Genomic DNA, 24,317 nt, shown 5'->3' with positions numbered 1-24,317 from the left:
GCCTTTGACCTCAACTGTCTTGCCGATTTTAAGTTTAAATTATTCATCGCCAGTGCTCACATAAGCAGCTACCGACCATCCGTCATCATATTTTGAAAATTGGTATCAAGAGCAACACGTCAATTTCTATGTTTGTCGATAAGCTGGCATATGTGCAATGACACTCGTGTGCCATGCACGTGTTTGTTCTCACTCACACGCTAGGCATGTGCTTATCGATGACCGTGATTATTTTTGGTGTCAACATGCCCATTAAGCAACCTATTTCAATTTCAAATCAATTTCGAATGAAGGTAATAGTGGACAATGTGCAGGAGGGGTTTATATATCTAAATATAAAATAATAACTGTGATTAGTAAATGCATAAATCACAGTAGGGCAGTAATTTTATGAGTAGCTTTTCCTTAAGAGCCTATAAAAAAAAAAGAGAATTATCGAATGACAGTGTAAGAGGAGCGCGCTTACATAGGCCCTGATAACTATTTATAGATTGATTTGTCCTCAATATATCACTATGCATATATATATATATATATATATATATATATATATATATATAAACAAAAAGGTAAAAGTATAAGCAATTGCACAACTAATATTCGGAATTGCTTATTTGAACCTCCAACTCAATATTTAGAACCTAGGTGTGTATATAACGGAAAATGTAAGTGTAGAGAAGTTCGTTCCACACGTCTGGTACTCCAGGAAGGCACCAGTGGAAGCAATCTGCATAGCTAACCGGATTCCCAAGCTGTTCTTTAGTGAGGGGATGCCATTGTTTTCTATAGATGGTGGGGTGTGCTTCCTTGCGATACTCCGAGGGCTGTGTGATATTGAGGACATGGATCGTGATGCCTCTTGTTTTGAGTTTCTCGATCACTCTCTCTACCACACGCATCATCGCGAGAACTGATCCGGTTCCCCAGTTCCTTCCCGGGTAACTGGTTCGGTTTCGCCTAAACAGCTTCTGCCAGGGACCCCGCCCCATTCCTTTGCTCTGCCATGTAGAAAAAGAGCAAAAGAAATTTGTAGAAGTTGGCTTAAAACACGAGGTGTTGGACTTGTTTAAATGACCAATAAAGGCCTAGTGCATGATTTGATACATCGAGTTTTGTAAACCTTTTTAGTTGGATCGATTACATGTAATAGGAAATTGTAAAATTTCAAGAAACAAAATGCATTGCATAAATATGTTTTTGTCAATTAACCTACGAACCTTTTCTGTTGTTTTCGACCTTAGACTTTGTTGATTCATTATTAAGTAGATCGAAGAGCTCTTGGAAAAAAGAAGTGTAGGCTTCAATGATCCTAACAATTTGCTTTAAGACAACTGAGGCATCGAGAAGTTCAGTAAAATGCATGAGCCTAATGTTGTCCTACTCTCGGGGAGAATGCACCACAAACTCATTGATACAAGTTGCAATTGCCAATAGATTCAGAAAAAAAGAGGCATGTGGTGAAAACTTACTCCTCGTGAGTCGGAGACATGCTAACGAAGAATAATCGGGTCTTTGATCTATTGACATGCATCTCCAACCAGTCAGACCAGGTATTGAGAGCCATCTCATATGCACGAGGCATTTTCAGCACTTTGTGTATTGCATTCGGACTTTGGAACGATCCCCACCTGGTTGAGATGTTAAAAAGCACAACCTTATTGAAAGAACAACAAATGGAAGTACAAAGATCAGCTTCCATTTGAAAAGTATTTAAGGTGAGTTGAGCACCGACCTTAAGAATATCTTGTGCATTTCCAACCCTTGTGTCTTAAAGAAATTTCAATTGATATTTGGCTTTTTATCGAAGTATATGGCTCTCTCCATGTTAATGTGTTGGCTTGTATCTTGATGAATTGAAGAAGTCATTTTACTCATGGATAGAGGGATCCTTTAATTCAAATCATTCAATCTATATTTTTAAGTTTAACCTTTCCATGAGTAGAAGTGCATAGATTGAGGGATCCGAATCCTTTAATCAAATAATTCAATTTATATTTTTAAGTATAACATTTCCATGAGCATCTCTATGTCTTCATTTTAATTTTTATTTAGAGTGAGAATAGGATTTGAAACGCCGCATTTCGGACCTCGGGCAAAGAAAGTAGAGGAAAATAGTCAACCAAGAAGTAGAAACGGATATTTCAAATTTCCAATGCCCTTAACTTAGAAAAGAAACTCGTCTCAACATTGGAGGGATCAATGTGCAACAGGAAAAACCTCTGGAATATTAGAAAAGATGCATAAATTTTTACCCAAAATTTATGCAGTAAAAGTTTATTTCTTTCTTATAACCCAATTTAGTTATCAAATATTCTAAATCACTTGTTAAGTAATTAAACAAAAGTAATGCTTCAGTTTTCAAGATAGTGATGACCTTTTTTTTATAATGCGTGCATTTAATATTTTCGGAGTTGAAACTTTTCTCATTAAATACATGCTTAATAAATACTCTTGAGCTACTCATAAAACATAATTTCTTATAATATATACTCACAGGAGTTCCATCTTGGGTAACCTCCACCAGAGATAGGAGTTGAAGACGAGGAAATCAGCATCATTCCAACGCTTGGCATGTTTTTCAATGGCATGAACTCGTGCAATGCGATGATCAGCCGGGTGGTTCTCCGCATTATCGCAGTTGGACTCCACAAGCAATGGCGCCCAGTAGTACTCAATCGTCGCATTATATTCCTTCACATTCATGAAACACGGTAATTGTCAAAAACTGAACGCATCAAAGTTCAGGCACCAGATTATACATTATTTGGCTAGCAAGAAAAATGATCTATACAAGGTACATCGGCAATGCATTGTATTTTTTATGCAAGCAGTCTTGAAATGAAAGCCCTCATCTACTTATTATAAAACGAATTCATTTGCCAAAAGTATCAACTGTATATGTATCAGCGTCAGAACTTTCCTTGCCTAATGATTTTTTTACACTGCCGGTGTCCAAAAACAAAATTATAAATTGTTTTTTCTAACGGGCCTTTGAAATAAAAATAAAATAAAATAAAATAGGCTCCGTCTGCTTCTGCTAACTTGAAGAAGTATCCATTATTTAATTATTGGTACCGTTATCTTTTCATTTGTTGACACTGATATTCTTCGGCTCGAGATCCGTGCGACTTATGGAAAAGGAATACCAGGAGCTACACAATGTTATCTATCTAATTATGAGTAAATAAAGAAAGAGTAAAGAGCTTTCAATCGTACATTGAGAAAATTGTTGGCACAAACACTATATTTTGTCGATAAATGTCGACAAAAAAGGGTCAATAAACCTATTAACGAAGGAAATGAGGGGTCCTTTAATGACTTTTGGACATGAAAGTACTTTGAAGAGAAAACTAAAGGTATTAACTTTTGAGGTAGTCGCGGCCAGTTATGTAAAGATACTAGAAATATAAAGATAAACTGGAAGATAAAAGTGAATAGCTAGTGTTCGTTAATTAATTGATGGTTTGTTTCTTGAATTGCGATTCTAATACTTATCACTACTACCAACGGTTAATAACGTTCACAAAAGAAAGCAAACACATGCTAGATGTATTTACAAGCAATTACTAAATAAACCCACACTACTCCAACCTTGTGTCCAACACTGACAAGTACTCCTGCGCTTTCACTTCATGACGGTCACGACGACTCAAATTTCCGGCCACTACAGCTAGTGGCTTCCGAAACTAGCGGCTCCATGATCTGATGATTGCGTTGGTCTTACAATTGTATTGATTGTGTTGATATTCACGAGTGCTTGGAAGGTTGTTGGCCCCACGACTTAAATAACTGATTTATTTATAATCTATTGCAAATCGCTTCGGTCGTGACTTTCTTGTCGACTTAATTGAACTTCATTCACGGACACCCATACCTTAGGACTTACTAATTTCCTTTAGCTTTTACTATCGGCAACTATATAATCTTTTTGTCGACTGTCTATATTTGTTGACTAAAAGCTCTTCACGCTAGGTCAATTTTACTTCTGCAAAGTCTTGTGCTCGACCTCTTCTAGTCCGAGTCGATGGTTAGGGACTTGGGCAATTTTTGGTGTTAACAAACCCTAGAGACCACATGACATCGTATTCCTAGGTATTTACTTAATATGGATCTTAATTCTCCATGTCACCCGATGCTTTCACTGGTGTTTCAACCAATTCTCAACTATTGATCTACTATATTGTACGTGAATGAGGTATGCATCAATATTTAAGATACATGGAGACATCATGAGAACACCATGCAGGACATAGAAGATCCATATCCAAGTGGTGGAATGAACTAGTGCACGAACCGTATGAAAACTCGTGCATTTGAGCGACACCCTGTGTGAGTCTCGTATATTCTTAAAATGTGATTTGATTAGGTCTAGCCAGTTTGGCTTTTGTAATATTTGGCCTAGCAATGGACTCATGTCTTGATATGAACGGAGCTTTTTTTTCTACAAGCGCTTAATCAAAATAATTTATAGCGGCAGTGTTCATAAACACTAAGATGTTTCGTTTTTTTTCCCGTTGAGCACCCCAATTGTATTCTAAAACCAATTTCCCTTGAAGGACATCTTGGCAAATGTGCAAGATGGGTAATATAATATATAAATATAAATAAATAACCGTGACTACTGAACGCACAAATGGCAGTAGGAGAGATCTAGGAGAAGAAAAGAATTATTTAATGACAGTGCGAGAGGAGATCTTACATGAGCCCTGAAGACGATTAAGGAGTCGTTGTGGTGATACGACATGGATTTGAGGGCGGGAGGGATTTCGGACTCGACCATGCAAACCATGGAATGCCATTGGCCCCTATTCAAAGAGTCACCCACATACACAAACCTCTTGTTTCTCAACTTCTCCAGCAACGCCGTGGCATTGAACCTAATCCCATTTTCAGTGCAGGAAGCAGAAAACAGGAATGAAGTCACTATGATGCTAATGCATTCTGTAGATTAATAGAAGATGAAGAGAAGTGTAGAGTGGAGTGCACATCCGTCATTATACCTGGGAAGGTCACAGTCATGGGGTTGCCACCTCCATTGCTGGTACTTGAAGTCCTTCCTCCCATACGCCTCGCACGCAAGGTCCTCCGGCGCGTACACGCATCCCTTCTCCTTGTACAGCGGGTATGACACGTTGTCGTACACCCACCTCCCGGAGAACAGGTCGCACCGATGGGAGCGTTCCGTGGGCATCAGGCTCCGGAGACGTGGCCAGTCGCTCGAGAGGTAGACAGCGGAAACAACGAGGGCGGCAACGAGCAGAGCCACCAAGGAGTGGAAGCTGCCGGTGACCGAAGATGCCCATGTGGGTGGTGCGAGCACAACCACCTGGGATTTGTTTGCCATCTTGTTGATGCTCTCTCTTCTTCAGCCTTCTCCTACTTTCTTCTGCGGTAGTTAACTGGGGGGAAGCAATATTGACTGAGATTGGATTCTGATGCCTCGGTACTTCAAACTTCAAAGGGGAGAAAAAAAGATTCTAACCTTGGTATTATGGCAAGAATAATATAATGGACTGCATCTCGGGCTACTTAGTTGCATGCATCTAAATATTCAATTTGAAGACTCAAAAGTATATATTAAAGTTGGACTAACGAGGTCACCTGATAATTTATCGTCCCAAACACCCTTTGTTGGTCTCCTCAGAAGATTAATTTTTTTAAGTTTTCGGTAGGCAAAATAATTAATTCTATTGACAAAAAAAAATGTCATTCTCTAGATCATCACGGGCACTGCCTATATATAGGCAGTGCCCGCCCGTGATGATCTCCAGTTTGTCCTAAGTAGCGTTAAAGGAAGAGAAATGTAGTGTGTAAGGAAAATTACAATGCAAAACAGACCGCCCAAATCGGAAATCGCCTGAATCAGACCGAACAAGCCGGTTGGGTTTGGTTCCTGAGAATGTCGATCCGATTCCCGGTTCCTAAAAGTGGAACCCAGACTAACCGGACTGGACCGACTACATATATATATTTTTATTTTTTTATTTCTTCAAAAAAATTAGTAAAATGTAAACTAAACCCTAAATGAACTTCATTGACAAAAATTCTTTGAAAAAAATTAGTAAAATGTGAACTAAACCCTAAGTGACTGGTTTCATTGGACTGGACCGGAACGTCGCCCGGTCCTAGAACCAATCGGTCCTGCTCGATCAGGACCGGATTGGGAACCGATCGCCCCTAAAAATCACCAATCGGTCCTAAATATCAATTCAATCACAAAATTTTTAAGTTTTGTCAATTTAGTCTTATAACTTTATACGAAATTCCAATGTAACCCTTCCGATCAATTTTCATTGGAAATCACTGACATGGCGGTCTAGTCATTGCCAGCTGTCAGTAATTTCCGACGAAAATTACATTGAATGGCTATATTAGAGTTTCACGTAAAAATTTATGATTAAATTAGCATTCATATATTAGATTTGGGATTGATTAGACAAATTCTCCTAGTTACGATGAAGCTATCGAAATTCGAAGAGATCTAATAAACTCTTGTCGCCGATCATGCGACCAAAGCAACTCATGCAGTATGAGGACTTATCCAGTTTTGTCATCTCCAAGAAATTAAATAGATTTAGATGGGAGACGACGGACCCAGAAATCCATCAGGGGAGCGAAATTTCCGGACATACTCGGCATAAATATTGGACTTTATATTTGTTATTATTATATGAAAGAAAACGCCGCATACTAAATCAATACAAAAAATAATAACAAAAAACAATTTCTTGTTTTTGACCGAAAATAAAAATGCCAAAAATCATTATTGGGATATTTTTAGTTGGTGCTTTTTAGTTTAATTTTATCTCGTTCGACCAAAAAAATCTCGTTTGAAGACAATAGAATTAAAAATCACATTATTAATTCACTGAAAATAAGAGAAGCTTCGCCAAGTGTCTCGATTTCTACTAATGAACTATAAATTAACATATGATGAGATATAACTACTTCCTATCTTATTTCAAGAAGTACTTAAAAAAATTTATAGACTTGCCTAAATGTATATGCTGTTCATCTTTTTCTCCACAATGCCAATATGCCATTAGAAAAGATTTGTTTTATCAAATGTGGATTAAGACAATATGCCTCTATGAGGAAAAAATAGATTTCTTACCATTTGATCAAATTGATAGTATCGATGAATAAAGATCGATCATAGCACAAAAAGATCATTGCTTTGTGAATCTATTTACTCCTATGATTTTGTTTTTTGTCTCCATGTCGTCTATTCATATCGGTAATTCTAGTCGTTCCTTAAGCATGCTTTATGAGTCAATTTATTATTTCTATATACGGCTAATAGATATTTTGTCTTAATTTATTTGTAACTATACCGAAGTTTCCATTTGTAATGCCCCTATAGTGGAATTCAAAGATTCCATCGGTGATCGATGGCATAATAACTCAATTAAGAAATGTATTTGTTAGGTTAATGACACCACAGGTGCTAAAACTAGTGTCGGTTCGGACTGAAGTATAAATTTTTTTTTCGTGTATTTAAGTTCTAAAATTTTTAAGCTTTATGCATTTCACGACTTCCCTAGAGTCCATGTATTTTTAGTGGATGGAAAATCCCAAGTGGCACCCGTTATAATTTTTTAATCCCATGTGGCGGAGCTTACCTAGTACAAAATGATGTTCTTTCACCATTGCCATTGTAGACTCTTATCTTTTACTGAGGTTGACAAAATCTGGATCGAACTTCAACTTTTGCTAAAATTATGATCCTAGTACCATTGGCTCTTACTCTGCAAGAGTTTTCCAACGACACCCACTTTACTCAAATCAGAATCTTTGATCAATGAATACCCGATTTTTAGTCATAGCTGTCCGATCTCGATTAGGTTGAGAAAATTGCAACCGTCACAAATCAAGTGACGAGATCACGAAGATCTGATTACCTTTTCCAATACTTTAAGAATCACCTCGATCAAAGTTTATTTGAGAAAGATATTGTTATTTTCTACCTCAGCACGGTTTCGTCCAATTCGAGGAAATCCACGATCCTGACATCTTCTCAAAAATCAAATTGTATTATTGGAAAGTTCGAGTCGTGAGCTTGATTGGACGTTGGATAATACAGATGGACGGTTTAAGATTGATCAAAGTCTTGAAAAAATCGTGTGGACGTCATGTGGTATATATCAATGCCCTGTGATAAGCCGCCAGGCAACGACAACACAACGTGGATTGGCCCAGTCCTACTTTTCACTAATCCCAAGAAATTTTTTTTTAAAGCATTTTATTAGCTTTTTCCTGCATTTTAGTGGCCTTGAGAAGCATGCCCTTCTGCTTTCAAAATCACATAAGAAATAGGGCTCATTCTCACTCATTCTAGTCCTGGTAAATTCTATCTAAGCTCCCAGACTTTGAATTTAACTCTCTTGATATGGAAAATCTCTCTCTCTCTCTCTCATTTGGACTCTCTCTTGTCTTGGTGCTTGCTTTGCAGGTGTTAAAAGCATCTCTCGAACAAGGGACATGTCCTTTCGCTCTCTCTTCAAACTAGCAAAATTGCATGTTGGAGGCAAAATGCTTTTAGAATGAATCCTCGGTATAGAAGTAACGTCGCTATGTTACCGAAATAAGTTCATACTTATTGATAAACATATAGATTGACATTCTGCGGAGTATTATATGCATTTTTATTTAAACACCCTATCTGATGAAGCCGATCCCTTGTCCAATACTGAGGATATCGATCTGAATGGACTAGAGACGTGGAGACATCGGGCGCCGTCAGTTGCTGAATCAAAGCCTGTGCATGTGGATATTTTCGTTACATGTTTTTACTAATATTGAAATTTGAATTGATAAAACTAACTCAGTCTTTAATAAAAATTTGGCATATTGTGCATCAAAAGCATGCCAATTGAAATTGAGTAATGATGTTGAATCATATGCCAAAATTGTATCGTATGTTGTCATGAATAAGCACGTTGCTATGAAACTTGACTTTAATTTGAATTGGCACTTTAATTGAGTGTCACCACGTTGATTGATTAAGAACATTGTGTGATTTACACGCTAATTTGCATTGAATAATTGGTTGAATTCGGATAATGTTGCATCCGTAAGCTGCTCGACTCGCATGATTAATTTCATTCCTTGATTTGAACTTCACATTAAAGTAAGAAATGCACATTGTCTTGAATTTACGTGCTAATTAAGTCATTAATGATGGATGAAAGTACTGTCTGAACCTGTGGGATGTGTGTCAGTTGATTGACTACCTTGAATGAGAAAATATTCAGTGGTTACCAAACACCACGTCATCGTCCTACGTGGCGTGCGTGTTCCACCCAAAAGACGACATGTGTCGCGTGACGTGGCAATGGAAGGAAGTCCTTTTGTCTCTCTCCTCTGGCTGGTTGGTGGGGAAAGTACTGACCACAGTAAATATTTATTACCTCTGCGCTCTCGCTCTCTCTCCTCTCTCCTCTCTCCTTTCTGTAACGTGAAGGAGGTCTTTTGCCTTCTCTCTCTTCTGCAACCCATTCTCTCTTCCTCTCCCGAGCTCACCCGAAGCCCTCCCCTCCTTCTTCTTCGCCTCCGGCCTCGCCTTTCCGACTCCGGCTCCCGAAACAGTCTGGAGAAACCGCCTGCCTTGGGTTCCGATTTCGGGCTCGGACGATTTTGATGGGGAAGTGATTTCCTTTTGGCGCCTAAAAATTGAATCTGGACTTTCCAAACACACTGAAATTCCAGTGCAAACGCTCATCTCATCGGCTTTCGTAGCTTCATCTGCTAAACCCATCTTCTCTCTCGCTTGTAGCTTTGGGATTCCGGCGATGCCGTCGACGGCCGTGGGGATGTTGTAATGGAGGAGAGAGAGAGGAGTATGGGTGCTCTGTTTAAACCCATTTTCTCTCACGCTCGTAGCTTTGGGATTCCGGCGACCGCGGCTATGGAGGATCGGTATTCTGCTTCCATGGGTATCCATGGAATGGCACGCAGGTAAATTTTTCTGTTTTCAGGCAGAGCTTCTTCTTAATCATGATGACGGGATGGTTTGTGAATAGCTTAACAATTTATGCGACTGTTCTAGAACGATTCAGATGAGATGTCATTTGTATTTGTGATCACCAGAAAGAATTTGGTTGGAAGCTTAGGATACTGACTTAAGTCGTCAAAGCTAGAATCGAAGAAACGGTAATGAACTTGTTCAAGTTTTGTTCTGAAAGGAATTATAGTCAGTTCAGTTCATTATAGCCATCTTCAACGTGCAAGGACGCTAACCTGATTCTGCTACTTTCAATATGCAGGCGTTGTTTGGTATATTTGCTGGGCATAGAGGTGTAATCGCTACTGGGTTTGCCGACTTGAGTAAGTATATCATAGATGAAGTGGTGAGAAGAGACCAGGATGAAACAGAGACGGTTACCTGAAGACCGATTTGGATTTTTTGAATGAGGAATCACGAGGCAGCTCATGCTGTGTAACTGCGTTGATTAGAAGGGGCAACCACTTCGTGTTTAAGGCTAGAGATTATCAAGCTGTTCTTTGTTGAGCCGGCACTGAAGAGGCTCGTACATCTGATCATAGGCTTTGCAGGGAAGATGGAAAGGAACGGATGAAGGCTCTCACAACATTCTATTCATTCTTTACTTGTAAAAAGATACTGCGCAATTAAGTTCTTTTACCTTAGCCACTTACATTCTGAAATCACCTGAGTTACCAAACTCTGCTTGTGTAGAAGCTTGTGAGATTTCTATTCATTTTCATGAAAGCTAAGATTAATGATCAAGCTATTGTATCATGTATATTATGTTTTATTTCTATGTATACGGAGTGGGTCTATCCATTAATTTCACTTGAAAAAATATTCTTTTCCGTTGTCGCAGCTGTGAAAGTCGTTTAACATACATGATTTATGTCCTAATGCAATGGCTTCCCTTCTTGTCTTGGAGTTTCTGTAAGCACCCATCATGAAGGGAGCTTCAATAGAAAATCGAGTCCCCTCATAGTTGTTCAATAGCATAGCTTAGGATTGTTGTTGATAGTGTAGCTAGAGTCCCCTCATAGTTGTGACTTGCGACAGATGAGTTTTCAAAGCGAGATCTAGATACAAAAAAAAATAAAAATGGATCGTTTCGTATGCTAGTTTGAGGTGCCATTGGCAACCCCTCTCCCCTCTCTCTCAAATGTTTCTCATGTTTTTCTAGAGGTGGAATCAAGGCATAATGTAGCACGTCTCCAACCAATAAGCGCGAAATAACGTAAAAAGAAAGACCAATCCCAACACACCAGCGTAGAACATTAGATCCGTGAGGGCGAGGATATACACCACACGAAAAAGAGGACTTCATAGCAGAGCATCTCCTTTTCTAAATCAACTAATTCGAACTACTTCAATAAAATAACATCTCAAGCAAGCTGCAAAAGATCAACAACACTGCAATCAATTCTCTAATAGACAAATCCAATAACCGAACAGCAATAAGTAAAGGGTTCACACTCCAATTTTTTTAAAATATGTCAACGAGTTTATCCAGCATCGTTTCAAACTCAAATGCGACAACCTCGCTAACCAAATATGAACGAATCCCAAAAAAATAAAGAAATCAATCCGTCTCGAGTTGATTAATCCTATGAATTTCAAATCAAACGAACAGAACATCTGGCAGAAAGCAGAAAGAACTATCAGAAGCTGAAGCGCTATTGAGAAAAATGGAGAGAAGTTCTCTTCTTTTTCTTCTGGGTATGGCAAATTCAGCATATAGAACACTTGAGTTTGCCTATAATTTCCAGCTGACTCGAGATCGGGTCAGCCATGCCCAACTCAGAAAGTGCGAGCAAGCGAGCGAGAGAGAAGATGGGTTTAGCAGATGAAGCTACGAAAGCCGATGAGATGAGCGTTTGCATTGGAATTTCAGTCTGTTTGGAAAGTCAAGATTCAATTTTTAGGCGCCAAAAGGAAATCACTTCCCCATCAAAATCGTCCGAGCCCGAAATCGGAACCCGAGGCAGGCGGTTTCTCCAGACGGTTTCTGAAGCCGAAGTCGGAAAGGCGAGGCCGGAGGCGAAGAAGAAGAAGGAGGGGAGAGCTTCGGGTGAGCTCGGGAGAGGAAGAGAGAATGGGTTGCAGAAGAGAGAGAAGGCAAAAGACTTCCTTCACGTTACAGAAAGGAGAGAGGAGAGAGAGCGAGAGCGCAGAGGTAATAAATATTTACTGTGGTCAGTACTTTCCCCACCAACCAGCCAGAGGAGAGAGACAAAAGGACTTCCTTCCATTGCCACGTCACGCGACACATGTCGTCTTTTGGGTGGAACACGCACGCCACGTAGGACGATGACGTGGTGTTTGGTAACCACTGAATATTTTCTCACCTTGAATACATGAACACTGTTTTGATAGGATTGGATTTGTCCTAGTTCTTTTATTCAACATTTGAATGCAGCTCACTGATTGCTTCACGTTCATGAATCGCAAGTTCTAAGAGACTGGGTGTTGGAGTTGGTGAATACTTCGGGGACCCTTGTTTCTCACACTGGATATGCTCACGTGAGCTTAAGGAAACTGAAGTGTTATCCGACGACATGTGATCCCTGCGTGCGAGAATGCGGGGGTCGGGCAGGCGCCCGACACGGTGCCCTGCCGGTCACCGAGCGGGATTCCGATCCCTCCCGGGCGAGAGGCGCCCCCCCGAAACCTCAACGGGTTTGGGCTTTTATTTAAGCTGGCCCGTATGGTGCGATATTAAGAGATTTCATATGGGTTTAGGTTTTGGGCCCGTTTGGGGCACATCTATATTTTGCTCGTTTTTCTGATCATTGTAACGAGTTGAGTGGCTGTAAACTGAAAATGTAGTGAAATCTCTTTACAGGACGTAGCCTTATTCGAGAGTGAACCTGGGTAAATTCGTGCATCATCTATTTTCTCTGATTTCTGCGTGATCGTTCTGTTTCGGTTCTCGATACATCCCTTCACTGGGGACACACACAACACGATGGAGTCGAGTCATTGTCCGCCCTGTGATGCCGCGATTTCACCTGAGGGCGGCAACAAAGTTCTCAATCTTCCAAAAACCTGAGAAAAAATTATATGTATATCAAAATAGGAAATCCTATGATATTGCATGAAAGAACTTAGCCAAGTGATGTGGTACAGGGCAACATGGGGTCGTTAACTCACTCCGCACGTGTAACCGAACTTCCGGACCTGAAGTTTCGGATTTGTTTAGACCAAATCAACTTCTAGATGATTCCTCCCCCTAACACCTATTAATTTAGGGTCTCAATCGACCTTGAATGATTGGTGACAACTCTTAGAACGATTTAAGGGTTTGATCAATTGTAGTTCACCTCGAACTAGGAAAGCAAGACTCTAGGTCATAGACTTTCAACGAATTTTCCAAAAAAAGAAAAGTTTAGACTTCCACTTTCGAAAAGAAAAAAATTCGATCGCGGGTTGTGAGACGAACCGTTACAAGCACGTTAGGAAAAACTAAAATATAAAATTGCAGAACCTAAAATTTAGGGAAAAGCAAATCTGAGACTAGAAAGTATAAAAAATTGGAAATTGAGAAAAAGAGAGAGTTTGAATGCCAGCCCCGTTCTCTTTATTATTTCTACCTGCGGTCTAAAACTATATTTTTATCTACATGTCAATATTCATATATTGTTTTGAAAGTTTTAAGGTGTCTGCTTTACACAAAAGTAAAAATTTGAAGAAGAAAAAATTAAAAGTAAGTTTCACTCCAAATAGAAAGACAAGTTATGAAAAGTTTGGAACTTACTTACCCTTTAGAGATGTCACAGAGCACAAGGGACTTACAGAACTTTCATCTCCGGTCTCAACCACCAGAGGTAGGAATTGAATACGAGAATGTCCGCATCCGACCAAACCCTTGCATGCTTTTCAATGGCTTGAACTCGAACAATTCGCTCGGGTAAACGATGATTATATGGATGGTCGCTATTGGATTCCACTAGCATCGGTGCCCAGTAGAACTCAATCGTCGCGTTGTATTCCTAAGTTCATTCATTAGCCCCAACATCATCACCAAAGGTCCAAATTAAAGCACTGGGATTGATTAATGTGAGAATAGAGATTGTTACTCGTTCGCATGCATTGGCTCGCCGCCAACTTCTTTCTCATCCCCCTCAGAACACGCTCGTGCCCAATTTGTTACCAATTCTAAATTTGTGGCACTTTCTCTAGTAATTGTCTACCCCTAGCATCTCCCAAACAAAGCCTAAATAGATGGATCGACGGCTGCAATCAATTTGAAAGGGACAAGTACTAGTTCCTAGGATCATCTCCTAGCATTGATGTTGGCGAAAAACATAAAAAACGTTATCGATGGGGGCGCCGAGCTTGACTTCTGGCCCAGAAAGATTTGTCCGAAGCTCCCAATCCAATTAATGCACCTAACAAAAGATTACGGGTAGGCTTAGTCGGGCCGCGCAAAATGAATTTGAAATATCCGATTGGTGTAAGCAAGGCGCGCTCCTCCATCTTATCCGGCTACTAGACGATTTATAATAGGTTTGTGGAGGCTCTAATCTCATTTGATTGATTATATGAAAAATCAAGTTGCGATATGTAAAGTTTGAGAGAGTCCCTGCAAAAGCATAAGGCACCACCTTGCCAGAGATGCATTTGCATCACCGAGGTTCATCTTGGGACTTATGGGAATCCTCTCATGTCCTGTCTAAGGGTGGTGGTGAGTATGCATTGTCCTTGGTTGATGAAAGATTGGGTTTGTCTTCTTAAGTACATGAGTGAGGTAGTTGGTCGGTTCGCGTCGGGCAAGGCAATGATTGAAGAGCACATTGGAAGAAATTTCGTGTGCTTGTGAACTGAGAAAGGGTTGAAATTCTCAAATTTTACACAATTAAAGACATAGTGAAATACCGTACCGATATCAACTCACCACAGCTGAATGGAGTTGCAGAACTCATGAGTGGTATTTCACTGGGGGAGAGCTCACTCTTTACTCTCAAATGTTTGACTTGATGAAGATAAGTGGGCTAAAGTAGTGATTATTGTATGTTGGTTAGTGAACAAAACACCACTACGAGCAATTAAGTGAAAAACTCCAGAGGAAATGTGGTCAAGTAAGCCTGCTATTGCACTGAACTGCAATTGTTCGGTTGCCTTGCTTATGCTTGTGTGTGTGACGTGGCGCTAGAGTTGAGTATAAGAAGGTACATATTCATATGACATACACGTGGGGGTGAAGTAATACAACATGTGATGCTCTAAGAAGGATTCGTCTGGGTTTCCATGTTCAACAAATATTTAACTTTTGCCGAGTGTACTCCGTTTCAAAAGAAGAGTTACAAATTGATTGATAGAAAATCTAGACGGTGTTAAAAAACAGGTGGAGAGTTTAGAGATGTTTAGAGTGCAGTAGATGTGATAGTGTTTGCAGAGTCACCAAATTCTTAGCAGCTGATAGTTCCTCTAAGTGACAGTTATGAAGCTTCGAGGTAGCCTATGAAGGTAGATAAGATAGAGCGATAGTTGTATGCAAATATTGAGATAGATGATTTAATTGCATCAGAGACAACTTCGGTACGGAGATACAAAGAGTGAAGGCCATTGGGATGTTGCAAATGATTTGGAGGAGTTACGTCAAGAACGCGTCGAGATACTTCGACATGTAGTTGAAAAAAATCCTACAAGTACCCCACTTGCTGCATATTAAAAATTATCTAAACTGTCATGGTGTTCTTGGATGGGGATGGAGTACTTGTTGCATGCTTTTTTTTGTGGTCAGTTACTTGTTACATGCTTCACATGCTAGTACAGTTGATTGTTTGAGTTATGCCGAGGATAATACCAGCGCAATCTTTCATGTGCCATCGAGAGAATCTATACAGTTAATCCAAGTGTACATAATGATGCCATGAAGTGGAACCTCCTAGTTTTGTTGGGGATGATAGTCGTTGGGGTATATTCAGAGGATGTAGGTCAGGTAACGTGGCAACGACTAAGTTTGGAAGGTCACTGAGAGACATGGTAGTTTTGTCGATGACTGAAGCCGAGAACATGGTGAGACCACATAACAGATTGAAGAAATAATGCTTTGCATGAAATCATATTAGTCGCGGTACTTTTGGCGGATTATATTTAAGATTAAACAAGAAAAGTGTTAAGAGTTTTTCTCTCTGTGAGTTTTCTAGGCAAGTTTTCTATGTGAAATTGTGAAAACTTTATGAGTTTGTTTTGGGTAGGAAACACTTGAGCGATTGAAACTTTGCAATTCTCTAGATTCATAATGGATTTCATTATGGCTATCCCTCCTCATAGAGTAAGTACAAACACTTGCTGGGAGCACGCAGTAGGAGCCTAATACTTTTGCTTGGGATATCGCCAAGAGGATCTCAAGTATGGGCCCGTCAATATATTTAGTTGGACTCACCTTAACTAAAAAACTTAAACCAATAAATTATAAATCAACTTGAATTTATTAACCACTACATGTTACACTAATTCTTCAACGTGGTACTCTTCGAACACAATTCACACTTCTCCCCTTTAAGTGTGAGCTCAGTGTTAGGTTTCTTTCCCTTCAATTTAGATATCTTTTTGTATCAACATGTCTCAACTTGAATCTCCAACGCTCATCTACATCTCTAGTCTCTTTTACTAGATTGAACCTCTCTTTTCCCAGACTGAGCCATGAAAGTTGCCATCGAGACCGCATAGCTGCTTCACAACACCCACCTTCACCTGAAGCCTCTTTTGCCAGACCAAACTATTTAGGCTGTCAACTACCATCATGACTGCCTTGAAATCGCATTTGGTCACGAGATCCTTTTCTTAAGATATTCATCATATACTGATACACATTGGGTGTGAGCTACCAATCAACTATTGGTTTTGATACTATTTGTTGGGAACGTGCAGTAAAAATTCAACCTTCACTTAAGAGATCAGCAAGAGGGAGCAAAAGTCCGAGTCTATCAACATATCTTATTGGACCCACATTCACTTAAAGTTTAAAGTATGGAGTTATCATCAGTTAAGATATATTAACTACTTTACACCACACCAATTCTCTAATGTGACTCTTTTTTTAACACAACTCACACACGCATTTTCATAACACTCAGGTCAAACCACGTAAATATTTGACATATTTATCGTTCATTATTGATTTCTCTGGTAATTTCGTTCTCCTATATTTGGTATTGAATTGCGAGATCTGTTAGCTTCCGCATTAATTTCACAACCAGAAGCATGTGATAATTTTCGGTGACGAAGGTCCCAATCATCAAAATTACGAGAGGTTACAAAGTAACCAACGCAACCAAAAAGGGGAACAATAATATCCGAGGGAATATTTTCGCGTTACCAACAATCAACATAATCTCGAAGAGAAAAACAAAGGAAGGAGAGAACTTACCATGGCATTGAAGGCGATTAACGAGTGATTGTGGCGGTAAGATATCCATTTGAGGTTGGGAGGGATGGAGGACTCCACGAGGCAAATCATCGACACCCATTGTCCTCTGTTCAGAGAGTCCCCGACGTACACCAGCCTCTTGTTCCTCAATCTCTCCAGCAACCACGTCGCATTGAACCTGTAGAGAAATTATAGGATGACATACATTATACTGCATTTAAATCGTTAGATCTGGTGGGATTTACGTTCGATGCGACTTATCAGACGAAATAGTCAAGGTCGAGTTTGGCACACTCGCTGGATTCTTGCTGGGGTGAGTCAGGAGTGACACCATCTAATAGCGATTCCTTTCATTACTGTTATGCATTAGAACAGCGAGAGATGCATCTACCTGGGAATGTCACAGCCATGGGGTTGCCACCTCCAATGGCGATACTCTGAGTCCTTCCGTCCGAACTTCTCGCAAGCCACCTGGTCTGACGTGAACGCGCATTGCTTCTCCTCATACAACGGATAAGACGCGTTGTCGTACACCCACCTCCCCGAGAACAAATTGCACAACGTCGTCGCGCTTTGAAGCGAGGCACCCTCGTTCGATGGCAGCCGTAATCGAGAGCCGTCACGCGCGACGGAGAGGACGGCAACAATGGCAGAGGCGACCAGGGAGTGGAAACTGCTCCTGACACCCCATGTGGCTGAAGTTATTTCCGCTTTGTTCGTCATATTTCACGCTTCTGCGATCTATCCATACATCTTCTGCATCTTTTTTTGCACTTATATGTACCGAGGGGGGACCTCTTGGGTTGGTCAGGTGACCCACACCTCATGCCCTTGTCTACTATCTTGTCTGGAGCAATTATTTTTCTCCATGATTGATTCTATTATGTAAAAAGTAGAAAAGTCATTTCACGAGTCCATCTAATATATAGGTATACTTATATGTACTTACACAATGTATTGTCAATCATTTATTAATCGATCAGATCTTCGAACCGATTTGAACCTCGAACTTCTTGCGATATGGAAGGGTCGGAATCTGAAATCTAAGATGTAACAGGTCTCAAATCTAAGATATTGCTTTGGCCATAGTCTCCAATCCGAAGATTGAACGCCCCAATCCCTGCCTCTTGACCATGAAAAATGACAATGCCCCGGGTCAGTGCTGGACCTAAGTTACACCAAATCTGACCAACATTATCTGGCCTTGAATGAGAAGGTCATGAAAAATCAACATTAATTAATTTAAACGGGAAAATTCTGCGTTGTCTAATATTAATAATGGGACCAATCCCCTTCAATCTAATCCGTTTGATCAAAGAGAGAATAGAGTACCATCGTCGGATGATGATAGAAAAATAATAACTTGTCAACGTCCAAAACAGTTCCAAATGCACCGTTTGCCGCTTTAGTCTGATCGAAGGTGATAAAATCATGATTTTTGTCACTTTAGGTTTCACATAAGGTGATGAAAATTCGTAGGTTCAAAATTGTCCCAACTTTGATTATATCAATAACAACAAAGAACAAATTTTGTCGCTTAAGTCTAACTTAAGGCAACGGAACTCTGAATTTGTCGTCTTATAGTATGAACTAAGGCAACAAAGAAACTCTGAAGCTCTGAATTTGTGGCCTTTGGTCGATCCTAACGTGACAAACTCGACAATTTGTCGTCTTTGCGTAACGTAAGCCCGTGGCAAAATTTCGTCGCCTTAGGCGCGTTTGGTCGTCGATTTCTAAACGGATAGATGGATAGGATAGGATAAGAAATCTTTCTTCATATCCTATCCAGTTTGTGGACTACTTTAAAGTCGATAGGATAATTTTTTTTTTGCTATTCACGGGTTCGGAGGAGTCGTGAAGAAAAAACCGAGAAATTTTTGGTGAAAGCGCACAAGGTGTGGGGATGAAGATGACGGTGAGTGGAGCGTAGAGTTTCGGAAAAATAGGCATTAGAAATCCTATCCGGTCTATCCTACCCTCCCCGGATTTTTATCGGTATATCCGCATATCCGACCTTATCCTATCTGACCACCCAACACGGGATAGGATAAAACATATCCCCAGCACAAACGCCTTTTTTTTCATTAGAAATTTCCCAGCATTTTCATAAATTTACCAACAATCGAAGATTTTCCAGAATTTTTTGTTGACTGGACCGTGAACTCGTCCTTGATTGATGTATAATGTGAACTATGTCGTTACTAATTAATAAATGAGGTAAAGTTGAAAGATAGGTTTAGATATAGGCATAACCTCTTCTTCTGAATGACCTTGTCAATCGGATGTCCACGAGCGGGTTAGGGCGCCTGCATTTAGGCGACAAAGGAGATAAAAATGACTGCCAAGCTGCAAGTTTTAGCCCCTCTTACCGGGTTAACAACATTGAGAAACTAATTTGCGTGAACGCAAACCCCATTGATTCATTCATTTAGGACTTGACATGTAAGCGAATTAATCTTCTGATTTGAAACAACATTGCTTGATATATAATGTGTGACGAGGATAGAATAGCATGGATACAGCCTACTGGAGCCAACCAACTGCATCGAGTAACGTCAATTGGGAGCATATTCACTATAGTTTCATGATCTGTTAGATAATTTATCTATTTTCTATGTTTAGGAGTCTAATTATGTAAAATGTAGGCATACAAGAGCTCGTTCCACACATCCGGCAGTCCGGGAAGGCACCAATGGAAGCAATCTGCGTAGGTGAAGGGGTTTGCAATTTGATAACTAGTGAGGTTTCTGGATTGCTTTTTGTGGATGGACGAGTGCGCGTCCTTGCGATACTCCGAGAGCTGCGTGATGTTGAGCACGTGAACATTGAGGTCTCTTTTCCGGAGCTTGTCGATGGCCTTCTGGAGCATCTGCATCATCCTGCGATCTGACCCGCTTCCCCTATACCCTTCTTTGGTGATCGGTTCTGTTTCTTCGTAGCAGTTGTGACCTGCGATCCCACCCCAATCCTCGGCCCTGCGGCAAAAAGATGAAGAATAATGAGCTGGTAAGTTCGGAAGATAACCTTTGAACCCTGCTAAATGAAAATCATAGAATTCGGGCAACAAGTGTGGTTACTATGACCGAGTTAAGTAATTGGTATCACACGAATAATTCAACACGAGAGAACTGTAGTATGTTTCTTTTGGCGTGATTATCAGCACTTCAGTAAACCTAGATTTTCAAGTTAATATCGACGTATTTTGAGTTTCTATGAGTTAAGTCTACCTTTCATGAGTTGGAGACAAGCCCATGAAAAACACCTGGGTCTTCGATCTGTTTCTATGAACTTCGATCCAATCTGACCAAGTGTTTAAAGCGATCTTGTATGCTCGAGTCATTTTCACCATCTCATATTTTCTGTCAGGACTTGCAGCTGATCCCCATCTGGTTGCCAACATTCAAGGAAAAAATGATGTTAATAGATAATCCAAAAAAAAATATGGGATGATATTTCTCAAATTTTACCGCATATAATATGTATACATTGATGATCTTCCGGAGTTACAGCGCACAAGACGACACACTAAAGTATCAAGTCTCTTGTGCTTAAGAGCATTGCAACAACAAACATATGAATTTAACAAGAGGATAATTACATCAATAGTCTTGGACTTTTATTAAACGTCAAATGACATCGACGACGAAGCTTTAAGATTGGCCGAATGTGGTGTTTCCACTAAAAAAAAAAAATGAAGGGCATCGTCTGACTTGCACATTGTGTTGTTAACCTGCCCTTCAATTTTTCATTTTGGCTCTCTGTGTTGCAATTAGAAACTAAGTCGCCCCTATATATCATTAGTTCTTTCTACATAATCACCACGGAATTGGCATTCTGCTTAATCTAAGGCCTTTGTTAAGCTAACTTTAGGAATTAATGGCGCAATTAAATGTTGAGCAAAAGTTTAGTACCCTATGGTATCATTACCCATTTTAACGAGTAAGCGAAGATAGAGAACGAGCTAAAGAGTTGATTCTCTCTCTCTCCCTCCATAAAGTAGCGACTAGAAACTTGGAGGTCAAATTGCAAACTTTAGATCTTCCAAGGTGCAGGAAATGCAGATATTGAGAAAAACTTACTATACTGGGTATGCTCAACATGTATATACTTACGAAACTTTGATCTTGGGTCCTTGCCTCCACCAAAGATAGGAATCGAAGACTAGGATGTCCACGTCGGACCAATACCTTGCATGCTTTCCAATGTCCCGAACTCGAACAATACGATCGTCTATCGGATGGTTCACCGGATCGTCACAGTTGGATTCCACCAGCAATGGTGCCCAATAGAATTCAATTGTCGCATTATAATCCTAATCAATGTCATCCAAAAGTCAAGCGCAAAAAATCACTTCAATGCACCCAAAAAGATAACCCAGTTGGCCAACTTCACCATTTCACAGGCTCATATTTACCATCTTTACCTTTGATACCTATATGGTTTGATTTGATCAATAAATGACATAGATACACTTGATAAAGGGTACTAGTTAGGTTTTGAAATTGTGTTTTGTAGTAACATGCCAAAAAAAAAGGATTTGACTGCACAATTAGAAAGTGTTTGATGTGCATCGAAGAATATTCCTACTTTTTTAGAGTCCTTATTTAAGTGTCCAAAAAATATTTATTAACAAGACCCATTTTGGTATTGATGACTTCTTCTGTTAGAATATCAATTGAAAACATGGCTTAATACCCGAAATTTGATGTTCAAATAACTTGGTATCAAGTAAGCAGCTCTCCTTTGCGATGGTGGAGCTCATTGTCTCATATTACTTTCTTATCCTAGACCTTGCTCTATTTTTCGCAAACTAAATGATAAAACTTTAGGTATTTTGTATGCAATAATGTCGCCACAACTCGACCAGTCACCACAAGCAAAAATTTGCTTCAAATGTATATCTTTAGAAAGAAATGATCACAAACTCGATTAGGTAGAATATCAAAGTATATCTAAAATATTCTCCCTTCCTAAAATCCATGTTCAATATATCTAAAAATGTGGTTTGACACCGCATTTTGTGGAAAGTATAAGTACCGAATCCCCAAGACTATGAATAAAAAAATCAGGAAATTGCTGCCAATTCATTGACCAAAAGTGTAACGGTCATCTTTTTCTAATCTTCCTAGAATAGGCACTTTTCGTGTAGTGTGCTGAAGTCGCGCTTCAATTAAGAGAAGAACAAGAAGCTTATAACTTTCGTTTGAAACAACGTGGTAGATGCGTCTTCGTTAAACGTACCCAATGAGAGCTATTTCACATGTATCGGGATGACCGAAGTTTTGTATAATAAGGAAACGTGAGTAACTTGCTCTTTAGGGAGGGGGGACGGGGAGAAATTGAAGACAGAGAACTCAGAAGAGACTCACATGGGCATTGAAGACGATCAAAGGGCCACTGTTCTCGACGGATCTTCGCTTCTTAGGGATCGACGACTGCACCATGCAAAGGAGAGAAACCCATTGACTTCTGTTGAGAGAGTCCCCCACGAACATCAATCTCCTGTTCCTCAGCCTCTCTAGCAGCGCCGTAGCATTGAACCTACGGCAATGTCACCATCCACACCTGTCAAAAACCCTAACCAAGATCTCCTCTAGTGAAGAACGCAATGCATTGAAATGTAGGCTCAAATGCTTCAACTAACGATTCTAGTCGCGAGCGGAAGGAAAACTGGTAGACATGGGTCGTGTATTCTGATCGACCCTGATTCATTAGTAACAAATAGGTGGCCTACAGGAAAACACACAATCTAGAAAGTAACAAGGCCAGAACGTGGTTACGTACTGCGGCAGCCGGACGCACGCTAAAAACAAAGCTTTACTAGAAGGCGCTGCATCTAAAGTCAGTCATTCGATGTCCGACCGGTCAACTCTTCGCCCTCGACGCAGCACAAGAACGCTCTCACGGGCGCAAACATGCTCCAGCGCTTGCAATGGAGAAAGAGAGATCGTGGAGAGACATAGATGTGTGTGCATTGTATTAGCTGGGGAAAATACCTAGGGAGGTCACAACCATGGGGTTGCCACCTCCATTGCTGGTACTTCAAGTCCTTCCGCCCGAATTGTCCGCAAGCCAGTTGGCTCAACATGTACTTGCACTCTCCCTCCTTGTACAGGGGGCGCGACGCGTTGTCGAAGACCCACCTTCCCGAGAACACGTCGCACAGCGTCACGGACGACGGTGCCATGCCGGCCGGGTTCGAGAAGAGCGACTCTCTATCTCTCCCCGTCAAGATCAATGGCAGCTTCTCGTCGTTGCGCGTGGGGTATACCGCAGCGAAGATGATGGTGCCGACGAGCAGAACCACCAGGGAAGAGAAGATGCTCCTGAGTCCCCACCATATGGTCACTGTCCGGGCTATGTGTGCCATTCGATTTGATTCTCTTGTGCCATCTGATTTGATTCTCTCATGGCGCATTTTATGTTATCTGCTTGGAAGATTGAAAAGGAAAGCTGTGGATTGATTGTATTACTCGTGCAAGGAAAGCTTTGGTTATCGCTTCTTATATAATGGGAGAAGGAGATTCTTTTCCATAAAAATATGAAAACAAGAGACCGCTACTTCTTTGAGCCGAACCGTCCCCTGACACCCTATTATATTTTCTAGATCTTTACCATTATGAACTTCATCCATATAAAAGAGGAAAGGATTATCATTATGTGCACCTTTTCTGAGCTAGGTTTTACACTCAAGCACTAATACAAATTGCGAGCACTTCTAAATCGTATTTGTAATTCGTATCAATTCGTGCTGATCTAATTGATTCTATATGACAGATAGCTTAATTACAATGAAAATGTATGTGTCAATTCGTGTCAGCATATAAAGTTAGCATGCCTTGTCGTGTCATATTCGGATTTTCTTTCTGTAATTCGTATCTTGTGTCATATTTGTATTGTGCAAATGGGTTGTGTACAACATTGGGAGCCCCAAATATGCGTAGAATTGAGCGAAAA

At 40.2% G+C, this 24,317-nt stretch overlaps 2 protein-coding genes and 1 pseudogene across 3 annotated transcripts; all 3 read right to left on the bottom strand.

Moving 5' to 3' along the window:
* Positions 1–641: 641 nt before the first annotated feature.
* LOC115662981 (protein trichome birefringence-like 34) lies at positions 642–5,353 on the bottom strand (annotated as a pseudogene).
* Positions 5,354–13,612: 8,259 nt separating this feature from the next.
* Positions 13,613–18,112, bottom strand: LOC115662980 (protein trichome birefringence-like 34). Its single transcript, XM_030585056.2, has 3 exons — positions 17,752–18,112; positions 17,361–17,538; positions 13,613–13,974 (listed from the first exon to the last, which is right to left on the bottom strand). The coding sequence occupies exons 1-3, from the start codon at positions 18,081–18,083 to the stop codon at positions 13,774–13,776; spliced, it is 711 nt and encodes a 236-aa protein (XP_030440916.2). The 5' UTR covers positions 18,084–18,112; the 3' UTR covers positions 13,613–13,773.
* Positions 18,113–19,823: 1,711 nt separating this feature from the next.
* Positions 19,824–23,820, bottom strand: LOC130139006 (protein trichome birefringence-like 34). Of its 2 annotated transcripts, none has more exons than XM_056314898.1 (5): positions 23,357–23,820; positions 22,730–22,901; positions 21,473–21,672; positions 20,588–20,746; positions 19,824–20,335 (listed from the first exon to the last, which is right to left on the bottom strand). In XM_056314898.1, the coding sequence occupies exons 1-5, from the start codon at positions 23,776–23,778 to the stop codon at positions 19,987–19,989; spliced, it is 1,302 nt and encodes a 433-aa protein (XP_056170873.1). In that variant the 5' UTR covers positions 23,779–23,820; the 3' UTR covers positions 19,824–19,986. The 2 variants fall into 2 exon arrangements, with proteins under 2 accessions (XP_056170873.1, XP_056170874.1); XM_056314899.1 differs by having other exon boundaries at positions 23,387–23,820.
* Between the last annotated feature and the right edge of the window lie 497 nt (positions 23,821–24,317).

This window comes from Syzygium oleosum, unplaced genomic scaffold, assembly GCF_021117445.2.
Source record: "Syzygium oleosum isolate NSW1041296 unplaced genomic scaffold, Sole_v2.1 Sole_v2.09, whole genome shotgun sequence".
Lineage (NCBI taxonomy): Eukaryota > Viridiplantae > Streptophyta > Magnoliopsida > Myrtales > Myrtaceae > Syzygium > Syzygium oleosum.
Note: the sequence above shows the minus strand (reverse complement) of the source record. Positions and strands in the feature narration are given on the sequence as shown.